We start from the raw sequence: 17748 nt of genomic DNA, 5'->3' as shown, positions 1-17748 counted from the left end.
TTTTATAGACATAATTAATAGAGTTAAACTATATGAACTAAACCTTGTTCAGTTAATTTCATCCTATGATCAAACCGTTGTTAAGGTTCCAAGAACAGAGGATGATTTTGCTTTTGGAGCCATGCTAAGGGTGGTCTAACAATGGCACACAAAACCCTCTTCAGACCAACTTTCATTCTCACACTCCACAAAATGCCCATTCCAGTTTCATACCGCTCATTTCGCCCCTCTCAACAACACTTTTCCTTCCTCAACACCCTCCGAATCCCACTTCCTGCAACAGCAAGAACAACCAGCAACACTCACACCCACTTATGGTGCTCTAATTTCAGCACCAATACGGCAATTGAGGGTTCAGAAAAATGTTACCTTTACCTCACGGACGAGGATTTGATGCGGCAGTGCGAGATGGATACCTTCAAGGCCTCAGGACCTGGTGGTCAACACCGTAACAAGCGCGAGTCCGCAGTGCGCCTCAAACACCTCCCCACAGGAATCATTGCTCAGGTTTCTCCCCTTTCCAATCTCAAAATCTCATCTTGCTTCATTTCACGTCATGGGGTTGTTGTTGTTGCTTGTTTAGGCTTCAGAAGACCGCTCCCAGCACAAGAACCGCGCTTCTGCGTTGAATCGCCTTCGCTCTCTTATTGCACTCAAAGGTATCCGTTTCACTGTTTGTGTTGGTAACCAGAGAGGATGTGAAGGATATATAGATCATAGGAATTAGCTAAATAAAGAGTATGCGCAGAAGGTAACATGTTGAACTGATAAAAGATTAAAAAAATGTACATGGTGCTCTTATACATGTTATATTACACTGGGCATCAACTAATCCCAACAAATTCACTATAAGTTACTTACTCTGATAGAATTTTACACTTATCCTAGTTTGTTTGCATGCTGTTCCTAGTTTGATTGTTTGATTCATTCCTTGTTTCTTGTGTCACATTGCAATTTGCACGTAATGAATCAGCTGGTTGACAAAATTTTTGCGTTAGACTGCTGTGCTCAAGTGAGTGCACTAGTTAAGTGTGAGTAAACCCTCTCTCTGGCTTGTTTATTTAAGTTTTACCAAAGGACAAGCTTTTGGCGTTGTTGTTCTTATCATGTGAGTCGACTGAGTTGAACTTTCAATTTTAATGGAAAAAATGAGAAATGTTTGTAATGCGCTCTTTATTTTTGGCTAAAATTGATTGGAATCCATATAATTTTGTAGGTTTCCCTTCTTATTTATTAAGATTCACTTTTGGTTTTACAGTAGTTAATAATTTTAACTAATAATAAAGGGTTAGAAAGATCGTATTAGAAGTTGTATTGCTAGTACTCCTATTGGATAATAGCATAAAAAACTTGTAAGGAGTTGCATTTAAATGCTATTGTCCTTTACCAAAAGCTCACATTCGTCCCCAACTTTGGAAATCACTGTTCTTTCTGTGGATTTAAATGACTTGAAGTTTTACTGAAGTTAGGGACTAAAGAGTGGGACTATAGAGTTTCAAGGACTAGAGTGAGAGTTTACGCAAGAATTTATCTTAGTCTGAAATATATATGGTTTTACTGATAATTAACTACTGAAAGAAGGGAATGGCTCAGAGATCCCCCTTGTTCATGTATTGAATTGGGTACCAATGAAGTTGGATCAGAGATCAATCTGGCTCAGGGGCACAATTTGATTGGTTCAACTAGTTAAATTGGTGCTTGTTGAACATAAATCATTTGAACTAGGTAATTCATTTAAGTAAAATCAGACTGAATATATACTGGTCCACAGTATGACTGATTGAACTGACCACTTTGGTCTGTGGTTCCCAACATTGACTTTCAAGTGCTATGGGGAGAGTTTTTATTTTCCTCCCTTTTCATATTCAGGATATATTTTGCAATGAGATAAATAATCTTTTTGTTTATAGTAAGCAATTTGCAATCTTTTCTGACAGATAGCATGTTATTTTCTTGATTTAGTCAGGAAAACGGTGGATCTTGATCCTTATTCACCGCCTCGAGAGCTTCTTCAGATACTTCCTCCCAAATCATCCATTAGAGGGTCAGATTGTGGTCCACAAATTGGACCTAATAACCCAAAATTTGCATTGGTATGTTGTTAGAGGCATTTGTCTCTTTGCCCCTTACCTTTTATTTATTTCTTCTTTATTTAGTTATATAATCACTCTGCTAGTTAAAATTTAAAACTTACTTGCAGCTGAACTATGCTTATGGTCCTTCTAACAGGGAATGCAAGCTCTTTTGGATCTCATTTTTGCAGTTGAGGGGTCTGTCTCGGAAGCTGCAAAGTATCTTGGGTATTTGATATTTGCATTAAGTATGAGTTTTTCTTGTGGTGTTTTCAAGTACATGGACCTCATTGGTTACTGTGATCGTGGCATTCAAGATTTATAATATTTTTATTTAGAGGGTTACTTTTGAGGTGAACAAATGCCTTTTACGTGCACCTATGTGAATAATTGTTACTACTTTCTAATGAATGTATGCTCAAAGATTTTATTATTGCTATACAAGTTGACAAAGAAAATACACAGTAGTTTCACTATTCTCGATTAACTGAAATATTTGCCCTTTTATTCTAGGCTAACGTGAGATGTTTATTTTAATTACTGGCCTACCTATAAATTGTTAAAAACTTTTCTTTAATTGTTTTGGTGTTTATTAATTCTATTGCAGGTTATCCACTGGGGCACTGTCTCGGTTAATCCTATCTGATGAATCACTTAGAAAGGAAGTAAATGATCTGCGGGCATCAAAGGTATACCTTGTGGGAGATTCTCTTGAATGATACCAGTATTTTATCTAATCACGTAATACTTTATTTAATAAGTGGTTACATAAAATGAAATGCATTTCAGATGGGATTGTTAGCACCCGATTCCTGATTTGGAAAAATAAGGAGGGGCCCAAGGAATCAAGTGGGCAAGCCCCTGTTAGCTACTAATTAGGCCTTTATACTTGATTAAACCATGTTAGGAATAGAGTAAAAGTGTAAAACTGCTAAAATTAGTTAATCAGTTAGATTGTGAATGCTATCAATAGAGGCCAGGACATGTAAAGTGAGTTAGTTAATCAATGAGTTTTTTGGGTGGGAGAGACTAGATTCTTGAACTCATGGAGGCTTTTGTAGCAACACATTCTTGCTCATCTTCAAAAACTTTGGATCCCATTGATTTAGTAGGAGAAAAATATTCAATCTCTACGTTTTGAAACAGTGTGTATCGAGGACCTGTTTTTATGATATGTTCAGACTAAAATATGCACAATAAGCTGTTTTTCTCATAACAAAATATATAAATATTATATGTTGTAATTTTCTTTCTATTTATTAGGAAATGAGAGAGTTAGAGATATGATTGACATGGGTAGTTACAATCTGGACAGAAGTTCTGTTATAAATGATTCATTGTATTTCAATTGGTTATCTTAAAATTTGAATTTTGGCCTATTAACTGTCTAAAACCAGCTTGTAAGAGGGGAGTTTTCCATTACATTTATATTTCATATCACTAGTCGGTATGAGAACTCTAATACTTCAACTTATACCAAAGACTAAAACATTTACAGATGATTTGATAATGATTGTATGCAAGCAACTTGATAGGTCCAACAAGAATCACTAAGATAGATGTTGATATCATTTCATAATTAAGTTTAAGTCTAATTCAATCCTATAAAACTCACTTGGAAAATGAAGGTTGTCCTCCTCATTTGCATATACTGCTTTAGTCTTCGTTGATCTTGGGATCTTCAACAGGTTATGTAAGGTTGTCTTCAGACAATCTGTTAAAGGTTTTTGAAGCTTTTGACGGAAACTAGGTGTCTGATTTTTTCTGAGAAGCTGATACAGTTATGTGCTGTAACATGTGTTCATTTACATTTTTCTAGAGGCTTTTTTCTGTACAAAATTTTGTATTAGATTCATCAATAAATAGTTTGCATAGAAGGATATTATTGGGTGATTGATTGATTTTTACACCTGGAGAAATTAGGTTTTAGCTTGATGTGTCTGCGATCCTAATTTTTAAAATCCTTGGAAATCTTGTAACTAATTGGGGGAGACTTGCATAAAATTAAAGGTAGGTAGAAACTGTTTGAAGATGAGTATCTTCCACACTTCAAGTTCAAGCATCAAATATGGGTGGATGTGTAATAATTGGTAACTGGTAGCCAGTGGTAACTAGCCACCGATAAAGAAGTTTTCGTTTTTGTCCTTTTTTTTAAACTTTATTTGTATGTGCCAAATGCTGAATATTCCTATTCTTGGAAAGACAAATATTCTTACATTTGCTTGGAGGCAAAGATCATTTCAGGAAATTGAACATCACAGGATTGTTGTAGTTGTGTGCTCCTGCAAGAAACCTCAGTCCAAATACGATTTAGATATGAAAAACCTTGTGATGGGTTTCTCTTCCATTCATTGGCTCAAAAGGGATACCTGTCCGAATTATTATTGCTATAGATTAATCTTTCTTTTTGCTATTGTGAAGGCTCAATTTTCAATGGAGATATTTTAGTTATTTCATTGCTTTGTACCTTGTTGAATGCTGGTAAATGTTTTGGAAATACAAGACATAATCTTTGGTTGGGTATCCAACAGTGACATGCTTCCTTATTGGCTAAACTGCATTCATATTAGATAATAGTTCTTCTGTGATGGACAAAAGATAAGATATGACTCCATCTTTTTCTTTTCGAATAGTATTGCTATATTTTGTTCTCAGCTTCATAAGAAAGTTCTATATTTATTTTATCTAACTACTGGCAATCTACTTTTTGGAACGTGAACAGGGTATGAAGCCTCTCAAGTAGAAGAAGCTCTCAAGTTTTCATTCCTTATGAAGGTACAATTTATTCCATTTCCTGCTAATCATACACCAACAAATTTGAGTCACCATTTTGGGTATAGTTATATAATAAATAGTGAGAGAGAAAAACTTCATTATCTTATAAACTGGTCAGATAATGGAAATTATGTTTCTACTAATTGTTATTTTAAATGATACCATGCCAAACATTCTGTTAGGTTAGTAGTGTTTTTCCCTTAGTCAAATCATAAAAACTTGAATCCAGTTGCAGACTTTAGCTCTTAAACTAAGTGGAAAAGAAAGGATAGATTTTAGTCCAATATTTAGCAAATTCATTATGAAGAACATGTGATTTCCTGGAGTTATTTATGACATTATTTTGTGCAGTTTTTTTTTTTCCTGTTCAGACTTCTCATAGAGATAAGGGGTTCTTTTATTCAGAAGACAAATCTTTGAACCTGTACGAGATATTTTTCCATCAAAAAGCTGATGTTGGCGATGAAAATACTGAAGCTGGTGAGAAGAAAGGTGTCATATGGCTGAATTTTCAGCTTGTAGAAAACTCATTCTTTGAAACTCAACGAGCACGTTGAAAAAGCTGGTGCTTTGAGGTGTGCTGAAGGGAACATTGAGATGACAGAAGATGCATTTCTCTGAATATCAGAACTTTTGAAACAATATAAATTTCTTGATATTCTCACACTGCATACGAGTTATAGTCTCAGTTTAATGACTATATTTTTTCGGTGGAAATGTGAAAGCACTTTTACACTGTCAGCAGAAAATTATCATTTTGATGATTTTTTAGATAATCATTGGACCCTTTGAAACATGGTCATTGGAAAAAAATCCATGATGATTTGTGATTAAATACAATGTGAAACTGTTTTAAATTGTTTATATATAATTTATTTTCTCTTTTATTTTTCTCTCTATCAGTCATCAAATTAAGTTGACAAGATGAAACACAAAATTTAGGTACTTGTAGCATTTATTTAATGTATATATTCTTTTTTTTTCTTGATTTTTTTTGACTGGGTATGTCTTTTATTCTTTATTTGTTTCTACAGAAACCAGTATCAAATTGTTCCTGGAAGTCATGATTCTAACAATATTTCTTCGAACACTCGATGGCATCCACTAACAAAATGAATATATAACATTTTATTGGATAAGAAACGTACATGTAATCATATTCCTTTGGATTTATCTCTTCCAATTTTACAATAGTGTTGCTTTTCAAAGGAAGACTTGTGAACCCCACCTTGGTTTAATTTCGATACACTTTTTCAGTAAGATAAAATAAAATGAATTAAGAAGACACAAATCTTTATTTTTTCCTCAAAAGATCAAATTAATTTGTGCATCTAAGCTTTTTAAAAAGTTTATAGATTTCTTTTTCATGAGTTCAAATGTGTAAAAAGTAATTTGAATTGATGTAAAGAAATTTTATCTATTATATATATATATATATATATATATATATATATATATATATATATATATATATATTACTTTTTATCATAGATCATTGAGTGTTTTATTGATTCTCTATGTTTTATAAATTACATTATTTTGGTTAAAAATGCTTTTGAAACCTTTTTTCTTTGGATAAGATTAAGAAGTGTTCTTAAGAATTACTTAATAAGGAATTAAAAAATTGAGTAAAAATGTTTTTAATTTCTTTTAAAAAATTTAAGTTTGTTTTCAGTCTTTAATATTTGTGTTTGTTTTTGTTCTAATTTTGAAACACATGACATTTAGTTTTAAAGTAGTTTAAGTAATACTTTACAAGCATTATTAGATATTGATTTTAGACTAAAGTTGTATGTTTTAAAATTAGATGGATTAAAAATATACAATATATTTTGAGACAAAAAAGTATATTTTACAAAAAAACCAAAATTGTCACTAGTATATTCTTAACATAATTTCTTCTTGTTACAGTTTTTAAAAAAATATATTTAATCTTTAACCAGGTCCAACTGTTTGATAAATACTGAAATGAGAGTGTGAGAAAGATTTGATATTTCTAGGAAGCCAAAATCTGGTTCCCCCAAACCATGGTTTTAGATGCAGATATGCATCTCATGCATAATTCTTTTTGCATATTTTGTTTGGCTTATGCTCAAGTGAAACATATATTTCTTATCACATTTAACTTAAAATTTTTTTAAATAGCTTTCATTTTTCAGAATGAGGACCTGCTGAATTCAAAACTCCAAACCAGAAACCAAACATATGCTTTCACTGTTCTTACTTTTCACCTTTCTCAGAGTCAAATTCCCATCATGTTACTAACAAAGTCCACAAGCAGTGGCTGATAACTGACCACTTGTTTTTGGATGAACACCAAATAATAGTAAGTCCTAATTGGTTGAAATTCTCTTTTCTCCATTTTTCTGTTGTGGAGATTCTGGCTTATCTTGCTGTTTCTTGACTTTGCTTTGTCAATGAGAATATATCAGTAAATGAACAGTTTCCCATTCTCGTACTAGCCACACTGAACAGGATGAGGGGTCTGAGTCACTGTGAAGGATAACATTTCTTTATTTATAATGCATAGTTTATGTGCACTATTGGCTTAGTCCATTAGAAATTTGCCAACCCTGAAAATGATGCCTCACAACACAATAATCTTAATGCTTCTTTTACACCATCAAGTTGGAAATTGAGGAATCCTCCATAACATGGATATTCCTAGCCGCCAACAGCATATACATTGTAGCTGATTGGACGATTTCTTGCTGCAGAAGGAGGGTCACTGAATAAAATAGAAGCGTGCATGAACATTGGTAGTTTATTTAAGATTGAACACATTTATTCAATAGATTTATAACAGACTATCATAAAAAATACTTTAATAACAAGTTGGTTTATATGAAATTGAATTCTGTTTTTCGAGTAAGGTGTTATATTCCAGTTGAAAAACTTTATTAAGATGGATTATAGCAAAATTGAATTCATGGTTTTATTGAAAACATATTTTGATCACGTTCTGATAAATTTTTCAGAAAAAATGACATCTGTACCTGATTTTTCACTTATTTTACATACCCTTCTTTTTTCTTTTCTTTGTCTCTGATCTTTTGTTTTTGTATGAAAAAAAGAATCCAAAATTCAATGTACTCAGAAAAAAAATGTTTAAATTTGTTGGAAATAAGTGAATTTAAGTTCTAGATAGGTAAAGATTGACAAAATTAAATATCATATAAGAAAAAAAAGACTCAAAAGCTTAATTTGTTGAAAGTTTGAGTTAAAAGTGAGGTTTTGCTCTTTTTTTTTCTTAATATGACTTTTTCTGTCAACACATCAGTTCAACTGTTGAAATAGTGAAGTAAAGAACTGACAATCAATCTGACCAAGGTCAGGTTTTACAACCCTGGTTTGGTTCATGTAATTTGACTTTCTGTTATCTTTTATGTGTAGTGTAAAAAAACTATTATACTACCTTTTCTTTGGAAGTATTCTGTTTGCAAAATAGCATTCTCAAGGTGCTGTGTGTGACCATGAGTCTGTTTGTTTCTCTGATCAATCATCAACAGCAAGTCATAAATTTATCCCTTTTGACTTGGATGTGGTGTTTTGTTTTTGGTTTGGTTTGTTGTGTTTGATTTTACTTGCGGCTGAAATTCTGATCTGACCAAGCTACAGTACATTGAGGCACAAACATATAGGATTATTATTGGTAGAATAGAATATTGCAACAACACTTTTCTCCTTTGGATCTGTATGCCAGTGGGTGGGACTTCAACTTCCCTACCAAAAGCAAAATGAAAAGTTGTATGATTATTTGGAGAACCTGTGGATGAGAAGAAAGATTTCTCAAAGTCAAAATTATTTTGTATGTTGCGAATGGCAAGAGAGTTAGATGCTGGCAGAATCATATTCTCAAAAGAATAAGGTTCTTTTTCACCTTCCACCATCTTCCACTTTTTCCCTCGTTGACTCTTCTTCTAAAATGACATTAAAGTCTTATATGCACTCCAAAACTTGAAACCCTTCTTCAAAGCCAAACTTTATTATTCCATTTTGGTTATTATTATGATACTGATGGCAGCAAGCAAACCTAACAATCAATTGGATCTTTAACAAATGAAAAGCCTTGATCACAATCTATCCTTTGATTAACTCTCATCTAAGCTTTTTCCTGTGGCTAATTATTTGCTTCGTGCTTATCTATAAATAATTGCTGCCAGCTTTTAAGCAAAAAGAATTTGGTTAGATAGAACAAAAGCCTATAGCTAAGGGAAGATAAATTGTCTTTTAAAAGGTTAAAAACTAGATACAACTAGGAATAAGGGCAAAGCAAACCCAAGAATGCAGCATGTGTCATGACTTTTGCATGTATGACATAGCATAGCATACATAGCATCTCCTATAAAGCAGTCATGTGCATAACATTTAGAGACTGCTCAAGGATTTGAAAGGCCTATAACAAACTTAAAATAATTTTTTTAAAATTTAGTTTTCGAGCTTTTTGAGTTTAGTTTTAGGCCTAGATCAATTAGTATTAAAAAACAAATTTTTTAGGTCTTTTTATGTTGGAGACCTAAAGCAAAAGTTTTAACATCTAACACATGTAACAATCTCACGAGGGTAGATGTTAGTAGCCTTGTTCCTACAACCTATGACCTCCTATATAGGTCACAAGAAGCAACCTTAGTATTGTATCAGGTTTGAACATTAAGTGTGTGCTTGGTTTCACATATAGAAGTATTTGTTCTAAGTCAAATAAAGAATTATTTTATGTAAGTTTTACATTTTCATTTGATTTGACATGAAAAATTGAGAATGTATATATATGGTAATCCAAGCAAACTATTAGTTATTTATGAGCATGCATTCCTCTAAAGAGATTGTTTCAGATAGATGCTGCATAATTTTAACCAAGCTACCATTTTACATCAATCTCTTCAATTCACACCAATATATAATATGGTCATGGTTAAAGAAAAAAGAAGAATTAGGGAGAAAAATTTGGCGTTATCAATAATCTTGCTTGCATTTCTGTCACTTCAAGAGAACCAAAGAAAGAAAGCTCTTCCTTTTTGGTTATACTCGTTGACTTTGCACGTGGATTATTGCCCTTCTAATATATACGATATTGCTGTGTTGTTGCCTTGTTGGGTTTGTAGACTTCTAACCTATCACACACAACAATCTAAAAAGTAAAAACTATTTTATATGATGAATGTTCTTGTCCATATTACAATTCTGTGTTTAAAATATGAAAGATTTGATTCTGCAATTTGTACTGCTTAAAATTTTTTAAGGTCATACTTTTTCTCACTCTTCTCCCCACCCACCTTTATATGCGTGTATTCCTGCAACTGCTTACCTCTACACATCAAATTGTGCCATAATCTTCTATCAACATTACAGAACTTCTTCTCCTTTTCTTAAAAAGAAGAATAATGGGTGTGGACATACAAGGTAAGCTTCGTTTAGCTCTTGGCTCAGTGAAAGATCATGCCTCTATTGGCAAGGCCATGATGTATCATTACCAACATGATGGCTTTTCCAACATAGAGATTGCAGTGCTGCGTGCCACTGGCCATGATAATGGCACCATTGGTGACAGATATATGCATGAAATCCTCTTTCTTGTGTCAAACTCTCCAGGCTCCATTCCTTTTCTGGCTGAAAGGATTTCACGTCGCTTAGGAAAAACTAAGGATCATGTTGTGGCCCTCAAGACTCTTGTCTTGATTCATCGCCTTCTTAGAGGGGGAAACAGGTCCTTTGAACAAGAATTATGCAAGGCACATGTCTCAGGTCACCTACAGATTAGTACAAGATGTTTCACAAAGAGTTCTGATCACCCTTCAGCTGGTTTTCTACACAAATATGCTGCTTATCTTGAAGAGAGGATGAGTTGGCTCATCAACCAAGCAGGGAAACTTGAGCCTGTCATGTCCAAAGGGTTAGAGTTTAGGCGCTATGATGAGAAATCCTTTGATATGGCATTCAGAACATTGCCTAAATGCCAAGTGCTTATTGATAAGGTGTTGGAATGCTCACCACACGATATTTTGTGCTCAGATCATAGCCTGGCTCAAGCTGCCATGAGCAACACCTTGAGAGAAAGTTTCCAAGTTTATATGACATTTTCTGAAGGCATTGCAGCTCTTGTGAACATGTTCTTTGATCTAACAGAATCAGCCAGAGGCCTAGCCTGTGAAATACTCAAGACAGCTTCTCTCCAGAGCCAAAAGCTTCATGATCTGTATGAAAGTTGCAAATATGTGGTTGAAAACAAGAACTTGGATTACCCTTCTGTTCAAATCATCAGTATGAGTCATATAGTGGCACTGGAACAACTTGGTAGTCAACAAAATGAACTTGCAACTTCACATGTCTCTCTATCTAGCATCTCAAGGCCACCTCCAATTTCAGGCCACTTGACAAAATCAAAAGAGATGATAGAGTTGGAAGTGGCAGCAGAAGAAAACAAAAGGAACGAAGAGAAAATTGATGTAAACCTGTCACCAACCCCAACTCTTTTTTCATGGACACTAGAGACTAAAATAAGCATGGTGTGGGTGGTGTTTGAAGATGAAGTTCCCAATGAATCACAGGTTCTTCCAGCACAGCAAAAGCTTGGAACTGTTGATGCTGTTGCTGATATAAAAAGTGAATATGGTAGGCCTAGTAGTGTGTTCCTGAATCCATTTTCATCTACTTTTCAAACAAGCATGTCTTCAAAGGTATGAGCTTTGCCGAATCAACAAGGTTGAATGAGTTCTTCAATGGTTTTGGTAAACTGAATAATACTGTCCAATCATTTTCCCTGTTTTACACCATGTTGTGAAGGAAAAGTAAATGGTGCTATAGCTTCTGCATACTACATAAAGAACTGTAATATGTGAGTAAATGTTGCTGTGAGAAACATGGGGAAAAAGTGTTAGAAGAGTACTAATATAGAATAGGTTATTTTCAGACATGTATAATATTGTTTTCATATTTTGATTGTTTTCTGTAGGTACAAATGTTTTAGGTAATTCAACATAAAAGAGAGGGAGGAAATTATTACTGTCATCTTTTGTGGGTGATGTTTGAGTTTGGTGTTATTTTTTGTTTGTTCAGTTACTTTCACTGTATAATAATAGATGTATAATTTTGTATGTGATTATCCTTGTGCAAACAATAAACATTTTATTAGGTAAAATCTATAGTCCTCTAATGTAGAAGACAATGATTAAATTTGATATAATTTAATCCTCTAATTAGGAAAAATGACATCAAAATAAGGATGATAGCAACTTTGCTTGAGGAACTAAATATCATCTTTCATAATTAAGGAACTACACTATTATTATTTCCTTGAATACCTTGATTAATATTTATTAGATATATCCTTTTTTTTATTAAGAATAATGTTAATCTTTGTTTAAAAAGTTTTATTGTTACCATGTACTTAAATAGATACATGTTAAACGGTACTAACAGATTTAATAAATATACTACAATTACCAATTAATATTTGCTAAAATATTGAATTAAAAAAACTAAAATATAAATTTGGTACTAAAATTTTAGAAACTTATAACAAAATATTGTAAACATAGAGAAAGCATGTCTCTTAAGAAATAAATGCATACCTTTCCTTTTAGTAATAGATATTATATTTTATCATTTAAGAATAAGTCAAAGAAATAAATTTTGTGAAGAGAAAATTATAAAAGAAATTATTTGAGTTAAAGATACTCCGTCTCTATTTTTATTTATTATAATGGCATCTCAAACATCAAAATTAAAAGAGCAAATAGATTTCAATAATATTATTAAAAAAAAACTAAGTCTTTTGAATTTGATACTGTGCTATAATATTCAAACTTTAAATTCGATTCAAAAGATATAACAAATAATGTTTTTGAGGATTTAAAAAGTTTAAATAAGATATTTAATGTGGAAAAAATCACCTAAATAAATAAAAATGATAACGGTTTTTTAAATATTTTCATTCACAAACGAATCCTTAAGTCATCTTCTATATACTATAAATTAGAATAGTTAACATAGAAAATGAAGTTCTCAGTTTTTCAATTAGAGATTCTTATTCTCTTTTCTCGCCTTTGGGAGGTAGATTTTACATTACTATAACTAGAAAATTTTCTTTCTTTCATATCAAATTACCATCCTTTTATCTTTTATGCATCATTTTATTTTCTTTATTTCTTATCCATTTCAATTTAAAAATAACTCTATATTCCAATTTAAATAATTTTCTTATAAATTTAAAATATAACTTATATAAAAAAGATATATATATATATATATATATATCTCTATATATATATATATATATATATAAATATTTATACTGTATAGTTTACAGGCTAAAATATAAATTCTACTAACTATTTTGAATAATATATAATGAAATTCAAGTTGACACCTAAAATATATTCCAAAAGAAATTAAACCAAAAATATATTAATGGGTTTGATTGAACCGAATAATGTGGACAGGAAAAAATTGAACCTATTTGATCCAACTTGATTAATCATTTTAATTTTATATTCCTTAATTTATTTTTAATGAAATTTTGTATGGTAAATAAGTTCAATTTTGTTTTATGTTATTTTTAAATAGTGTCATCTAGCTGGATTTCACATTTTCTTATAGTAAATAAATCCACAAATTTAGACATTAAATTATAAATAAGTCTAAATTAAAAAAAAGGGAAAATATGATTTTATCTAACAAACCCTTATTTTCAAACAAAATTTTAAGATATAAAATAAAAATTAGGCAAAAAAACATTTTTTATATTTTTTTAAAGTTCTGATTTTTATCTTGAATTTTAAAGCAACTTAAGAAAAAACTGAACCAAACTGAAGGTCCTGTAGAAATGCAAAGCCCTCTCGAAATTTTGTTTTATACAAGTTAGAATAAGTTGCAGTAAATTTTCTTGAACAAATTACCTCAATTTAGACTTCATTCAATAAATTATAATAATTTTTTTTATTTTTAAAAATTAAAAATTAAAAAAATTTAAAAATTTAAAAGTTTTAAATTTTGATTTTTTATTTTATTTTTTAGTTACTTTAAATTTAAAATATCTCTTTTGATCTTAAAAAGTGGTTTAGATTAGCACTTTGGACATGCTTAAAGAATAAATATATCAAGGATTAAAATGATTGAAAATGGATAAAATATATCAAGGATTAAAATTTAGGAGGAATAAATATATATTTTATCCATAATTTTTTACTATTACATTCAGAAAATCGAGATTTATGTCTAAGTAAATGATCACAAGTACGCTCAAAATAGATTTCTAATAAAACAAAATATGGTTTATAAATTAGATTATATAATTTGCAATTAATTTCATTGTTACCAAATTTTTATTATGGATTATAGGGATATATTATATAGCATGTCATTATAACTTTTTCTTTTTAAGTTGTGTATAATTAGTAAGATATGAATGACAAATTTTTTTTATAGTTTTTATGAATGAAAAGATGAAGGATGTTGGTATAAGTATATTAACATTGAACTCTGTTGTTTACAGTCATCAAGTTTACAGCTTCAAGCAACAGACATTCCTGCTTTATCAACAACACAAAAGCTTACTTTTCTGTAAGAAATAAATGAAGTTATTATGCCTTCAAAATAGAAGACATGCTGAACCTTTTATACGCAATGAAGAAACATATTTTACCCAAACTTCTGAGCACAATCTTTTGGAAAAATGAGAACTTAAACTGCTTTGAAGTATCCATTCGAGTGTATGTACTATCTGAATCTCTCTATGGACACCAAACATACAGTTATGTCCACCAGAATCTTGCAACATCATGTTGGCATCGAATTGAGTTAATATCTTGGCAAAAACATGTGTGCATATCAGAATTGTCATAATCCAGGTTTGAATTCCTTGGAAGAAATTCTTTACTTTCTATCATCTGTTCATGATCAACTTGAACCCACCATGGTGAAAGGGTTGAATCCCATCATTAAGAGGCCTGTTTGGTGGTCTAACATTATGACCAGATTGATCACAAAACTTGATACAAACCCAGCTCAGATAATCAATAGAGACTATATTCCCACAAAGTTCAGGTCAGCAACATCTCTTGAAATGCAGTATCTCCTTTATTAGCAGATAAAAAACGTACAATAAATTCAGTAGTGCCAGCGTCTACTCTAAATCCTTTGTCTTTCATTATTTGAAGATATTTTCTAGACCTAGAAATATCATATTTTCGCAACAGTCCCTGCACAAAGACATTGTAAGAGTTTTTATTAGGCGGGCACCCATTCTCTTCCATTTTATTAAGCATCTCTTCAGCATCATCCAGCAGTCCTTCTTTACACAGACCTTTAATCATTATGTTATAAGTATATGTATCAATTTTCAACCCTTTATCTAGCACACTAGAAAGAAGCTTCCTTGCATCATCCAGTTTTCCTGCTTTGCACATTCCATCAAGCATGATATTGTAAATCACAATATCAAGATCCCGACCACTCTTCTCCATTGCTGTGAACAACGACACCGCCTCAGAATCAAACCAGCATTTGAACAAACCATCCAACACAACAGCACAGGTGAGGAGACTGGGAACCTGGCCATGCTTTTTCATATTGAAAAACAACTTCTTCGCAGCCAAAGGCTTTCTCACTTCACAATACCCACCTATAAGAATGGTCCAAGTGAACACATCGGGATGCAACCCTTTTCCAACCATTTCACCCATCAGAGACATAGCCTTATCAACCTCCTTAACACTACACCACCCATGAATCAACAGATTATACGTCACAACACTCGGCAAACACCTCTCACCCTCGCTAACCATCAATCTAAACACCCTCATCGCCTCCTCCATCCAATTCCTCAAACAATGCCCTCTAATCAACGAGTTATACGTAACAACATTTGGCTCCACACCAGTCCTAATCATAAAACCAATCACATTCTCTGCCCATGAAACCAACCCCTCTTTGCAAAAACCATCCACCAAAATCGAAAACGTTTGCACATCCGGTGCAATCCCCTTCTCCACCACCATCTCATTGAACAAAACCACCCCCTCCCTCCACCCTTCAAACCCACCACACAAACCCTGAATCAAGCAATTGTAACTCACAACATTAGGCTCAACAGTAACACCCATCTCACGGAACAACGCAAAAGCCTCATTCACCAAACCTCTCTTACAAAGCCCATCCAAAATCGCATTATAAACCACAACATTCGGCTCCAAATTTCTCTCAACCATCTTCCTCAAACACTCCATAGCACCAAAAGTATCCCCAATTTTACACAGACCATTAATCAACTCCCCGTAAGTTCGAACATTGCACGTATACCCTAAAGTTTCCATTTTTTCCACCAACCAAAGGGCACGATCCATATCCCCTTCAATACAAAGACCGTTGACAATGGTATTAAAAGTCACCAGCGTGGGTTCCACGCCGGTTTTGGTCATGAGCCCCAAAACGGCGAACCCCGACGTCGTGTGGCCCAGGTGGCAGAGGCAATTGATGAAAATGTTGAGTGTGCACACGTCAGCACATTCGCTTAGCGAGTGGAGGGTTTTGATGAGGGAAATGGCGGTGGCGTAGTGGTATGATTTCGCGACGAGGCCGAAGAAGAGGTTGAAGTCTTGGATGCAGGGAAAAGGAGTTAGGGCTAGCATTCTGTAGAAGAAGTTAACTGCAGCGGCGGCGGTGGCGGTGGTTTCGACGGCGCGAATAGAGTTCAAGAGGCGGGTGCGATCGGCGGCGTCAGAAGCGGGTGGTGGAGAGGTGGAGAAGGGGTGCGAATAGTAAAGTGATTTGACGGAGGGGTGTAAAAGAGAGGTGGCGGAGGTTGTTCTGTTGAACCGAAGTAACATTGTGGTATGATACTGTGTGTTGAATTTGGGGGAAGTTTAGGTTTTTGAATTTTAACATTGCTATTTTTAATTAATTTCATCCTATCATACTATACTTTTTGTTCTGTCTTCTCTTCAATTTTAAAAGATAAAAATAAAGTAATTTTGTCACTGTTTATCCAAGATTTGAAATATAATTCATATATTTAAAATAATTATTCATTGAGACTTTTAATTATAATATATTGTATTTATTTTAAACAAATCCAGTACTCGAAAAAAAAGTTTTTTCTTATTTGATCAAGAAAATTGGGGACGGTGATATCCTAAATTAAAATGGAAGAAAACCTTTAGGTTCAAAAAACGCTAACAAAGTTAATTACATTTAATTCTTTACAAAAAGAAAAAAAAAAGTCTTTGAAAAGAAAAGGAAAGCTAGAATGGCAAGAAATATCTAAAGTCTACATTTCTTAATGATTAGTTACCACCGTAAAATAAATATACAAAATTTAATTATTTAATTAAATAATTCAATAAAAAAATATATGATCATGCTAATTACTTTAATTTATGTAATAGTTATATACTTTTATGGTTGCTTAGGGTGTGTTCTTTTTGGGGAATTTAGGGGAGATGATTTGGGGGAGATGATTTGAATGAATTTGTGTGGATTTGAGGGTAATTTTATTAGTTGTTTTTTTGAGTGGATTTGTGGGTAATTGAGAGTGGATTTGGAAGTAAAGTTTATGAGAATTAGTGTAGGATTTGATTGATGTGATAGATTTTAAAAATTAGTTTAATTGGTAGAAAATGAAGATGACCAAATTGCCCCTAGTTATAAATGTGGGTAATACCATGAAGCTGTAACCGGTTACGGGATGTGTAACCGATTACGCGTCCGTCTTCTACAATGAGTAACTGGTTACGACACTTGTAACCGATTACGTGCGAGCGTCTGCAGCTTCTTTGTGCGAGCGTCTGCAGCTTCTTTGTGCGACCGTCTTCGAACCCAGTACATGACTAACGAAAGAAGCACGTTCATAAATAAGGCACGCATGGATGCACAGTGTGTTCGTACCGGGGCATATAAGTCTTTCCCA

General features: G+C 32.8%; 3 protein-coding genes across 9 annotated transcripts; 2 read left to right on the top strand and 1 right to left on the bottom strand.

Moving 5' to 3' along the window:
• Positions 1-44: 44 nt before the first annotated feature.
• LOC124828878 (Class I peptide chain release factor) lies at positions 45-5734 on the top strand. 7 transcript variants are annotated; one of them, XM_088113188.1, is made up of 8 exons: positions 45-507; positions 584-659; positions 999-1031; positions 1963-2093; positions 2230-2300; positions 2680-2761; positions 4795-4847; positions 5253-5734. In XM_088113188.1, the coding sequence occupies exons 1-7, from the start codon at positions 142-144 to the stop codon at positions 4813-4815; spliced, it is 780 nt and encodes a 259-aa protein (XP_087969314.1). In that variant the 5' UTR covers positions 45-141; the 3' UTR covers positions 4816-4847; positions 5253-5734. The 7 variants fall into 7 exon arrangements, 4 of the variants coding, with proteins under 4 accessions (XP_087969314.1, XP_087969315.1, XP_087969312.1 ...); XM_088113189.1 differs by having other exon boundaries at positions 5219-5734; XM_088113186.1 differs by having other exon boundaries at positions 5199-5734.
• A 4178-nt stretch (positions 5735-9912) lies between these two features.
• LOC124828876 (ENTH/ANTH/VHS superfamily protein) lies at positions 9913-11947 on the top strand. The gene has a single exon (XM_047302266.2). It carries the CDS (start codon positions 10229-10231, stop codon positions 11525-11527), a length of 1299 nt encoding a protein of 432 aa, XP_047158222.1. The 5' UTR covers positions 9913-10228; the 3' UTR covers positions 11528-11947.
• Positions 11948-14288: 2341 nt separating this feature from the next.
• LOC124828874 (uncharacterized) lies at positions 14289-16717 on the bottom strand. The gene has a single exon (XM_047302265.2). The coding sequence runs from the start codon at positions 16667-16669 to the stop codon at positions 14885-14887; it is 1785 nt and encodes a 594-aa protein (XP_047158221.1). The 5' UTR covers positions 16670-16717; the 3' UTR covers positions 14289-14884.
• Between the last annotated feature and the right edge of the window lie 1031 nt (positions 16718-17748).

Source organism: Vigna umbellata, chromosome 4, assembly GCF_029865625.1.
Source record: "Vigna umbellata cultivar VRB3 chromosome 4, Vumbellata_1.0, whole genome shotgun sequence".
Lineage (NCBI taxonomy): Eukaryota > Viridiplantae > Streptophyta > Magnoliopsida > Fabales > Fabaceae > Vigna > Vigna umbellata.
The sequence above is the reverse complement of the archived record's forward strand: the minus strand, read 5'-3'. Positions and strand labels throughout refer to the sequence as shown.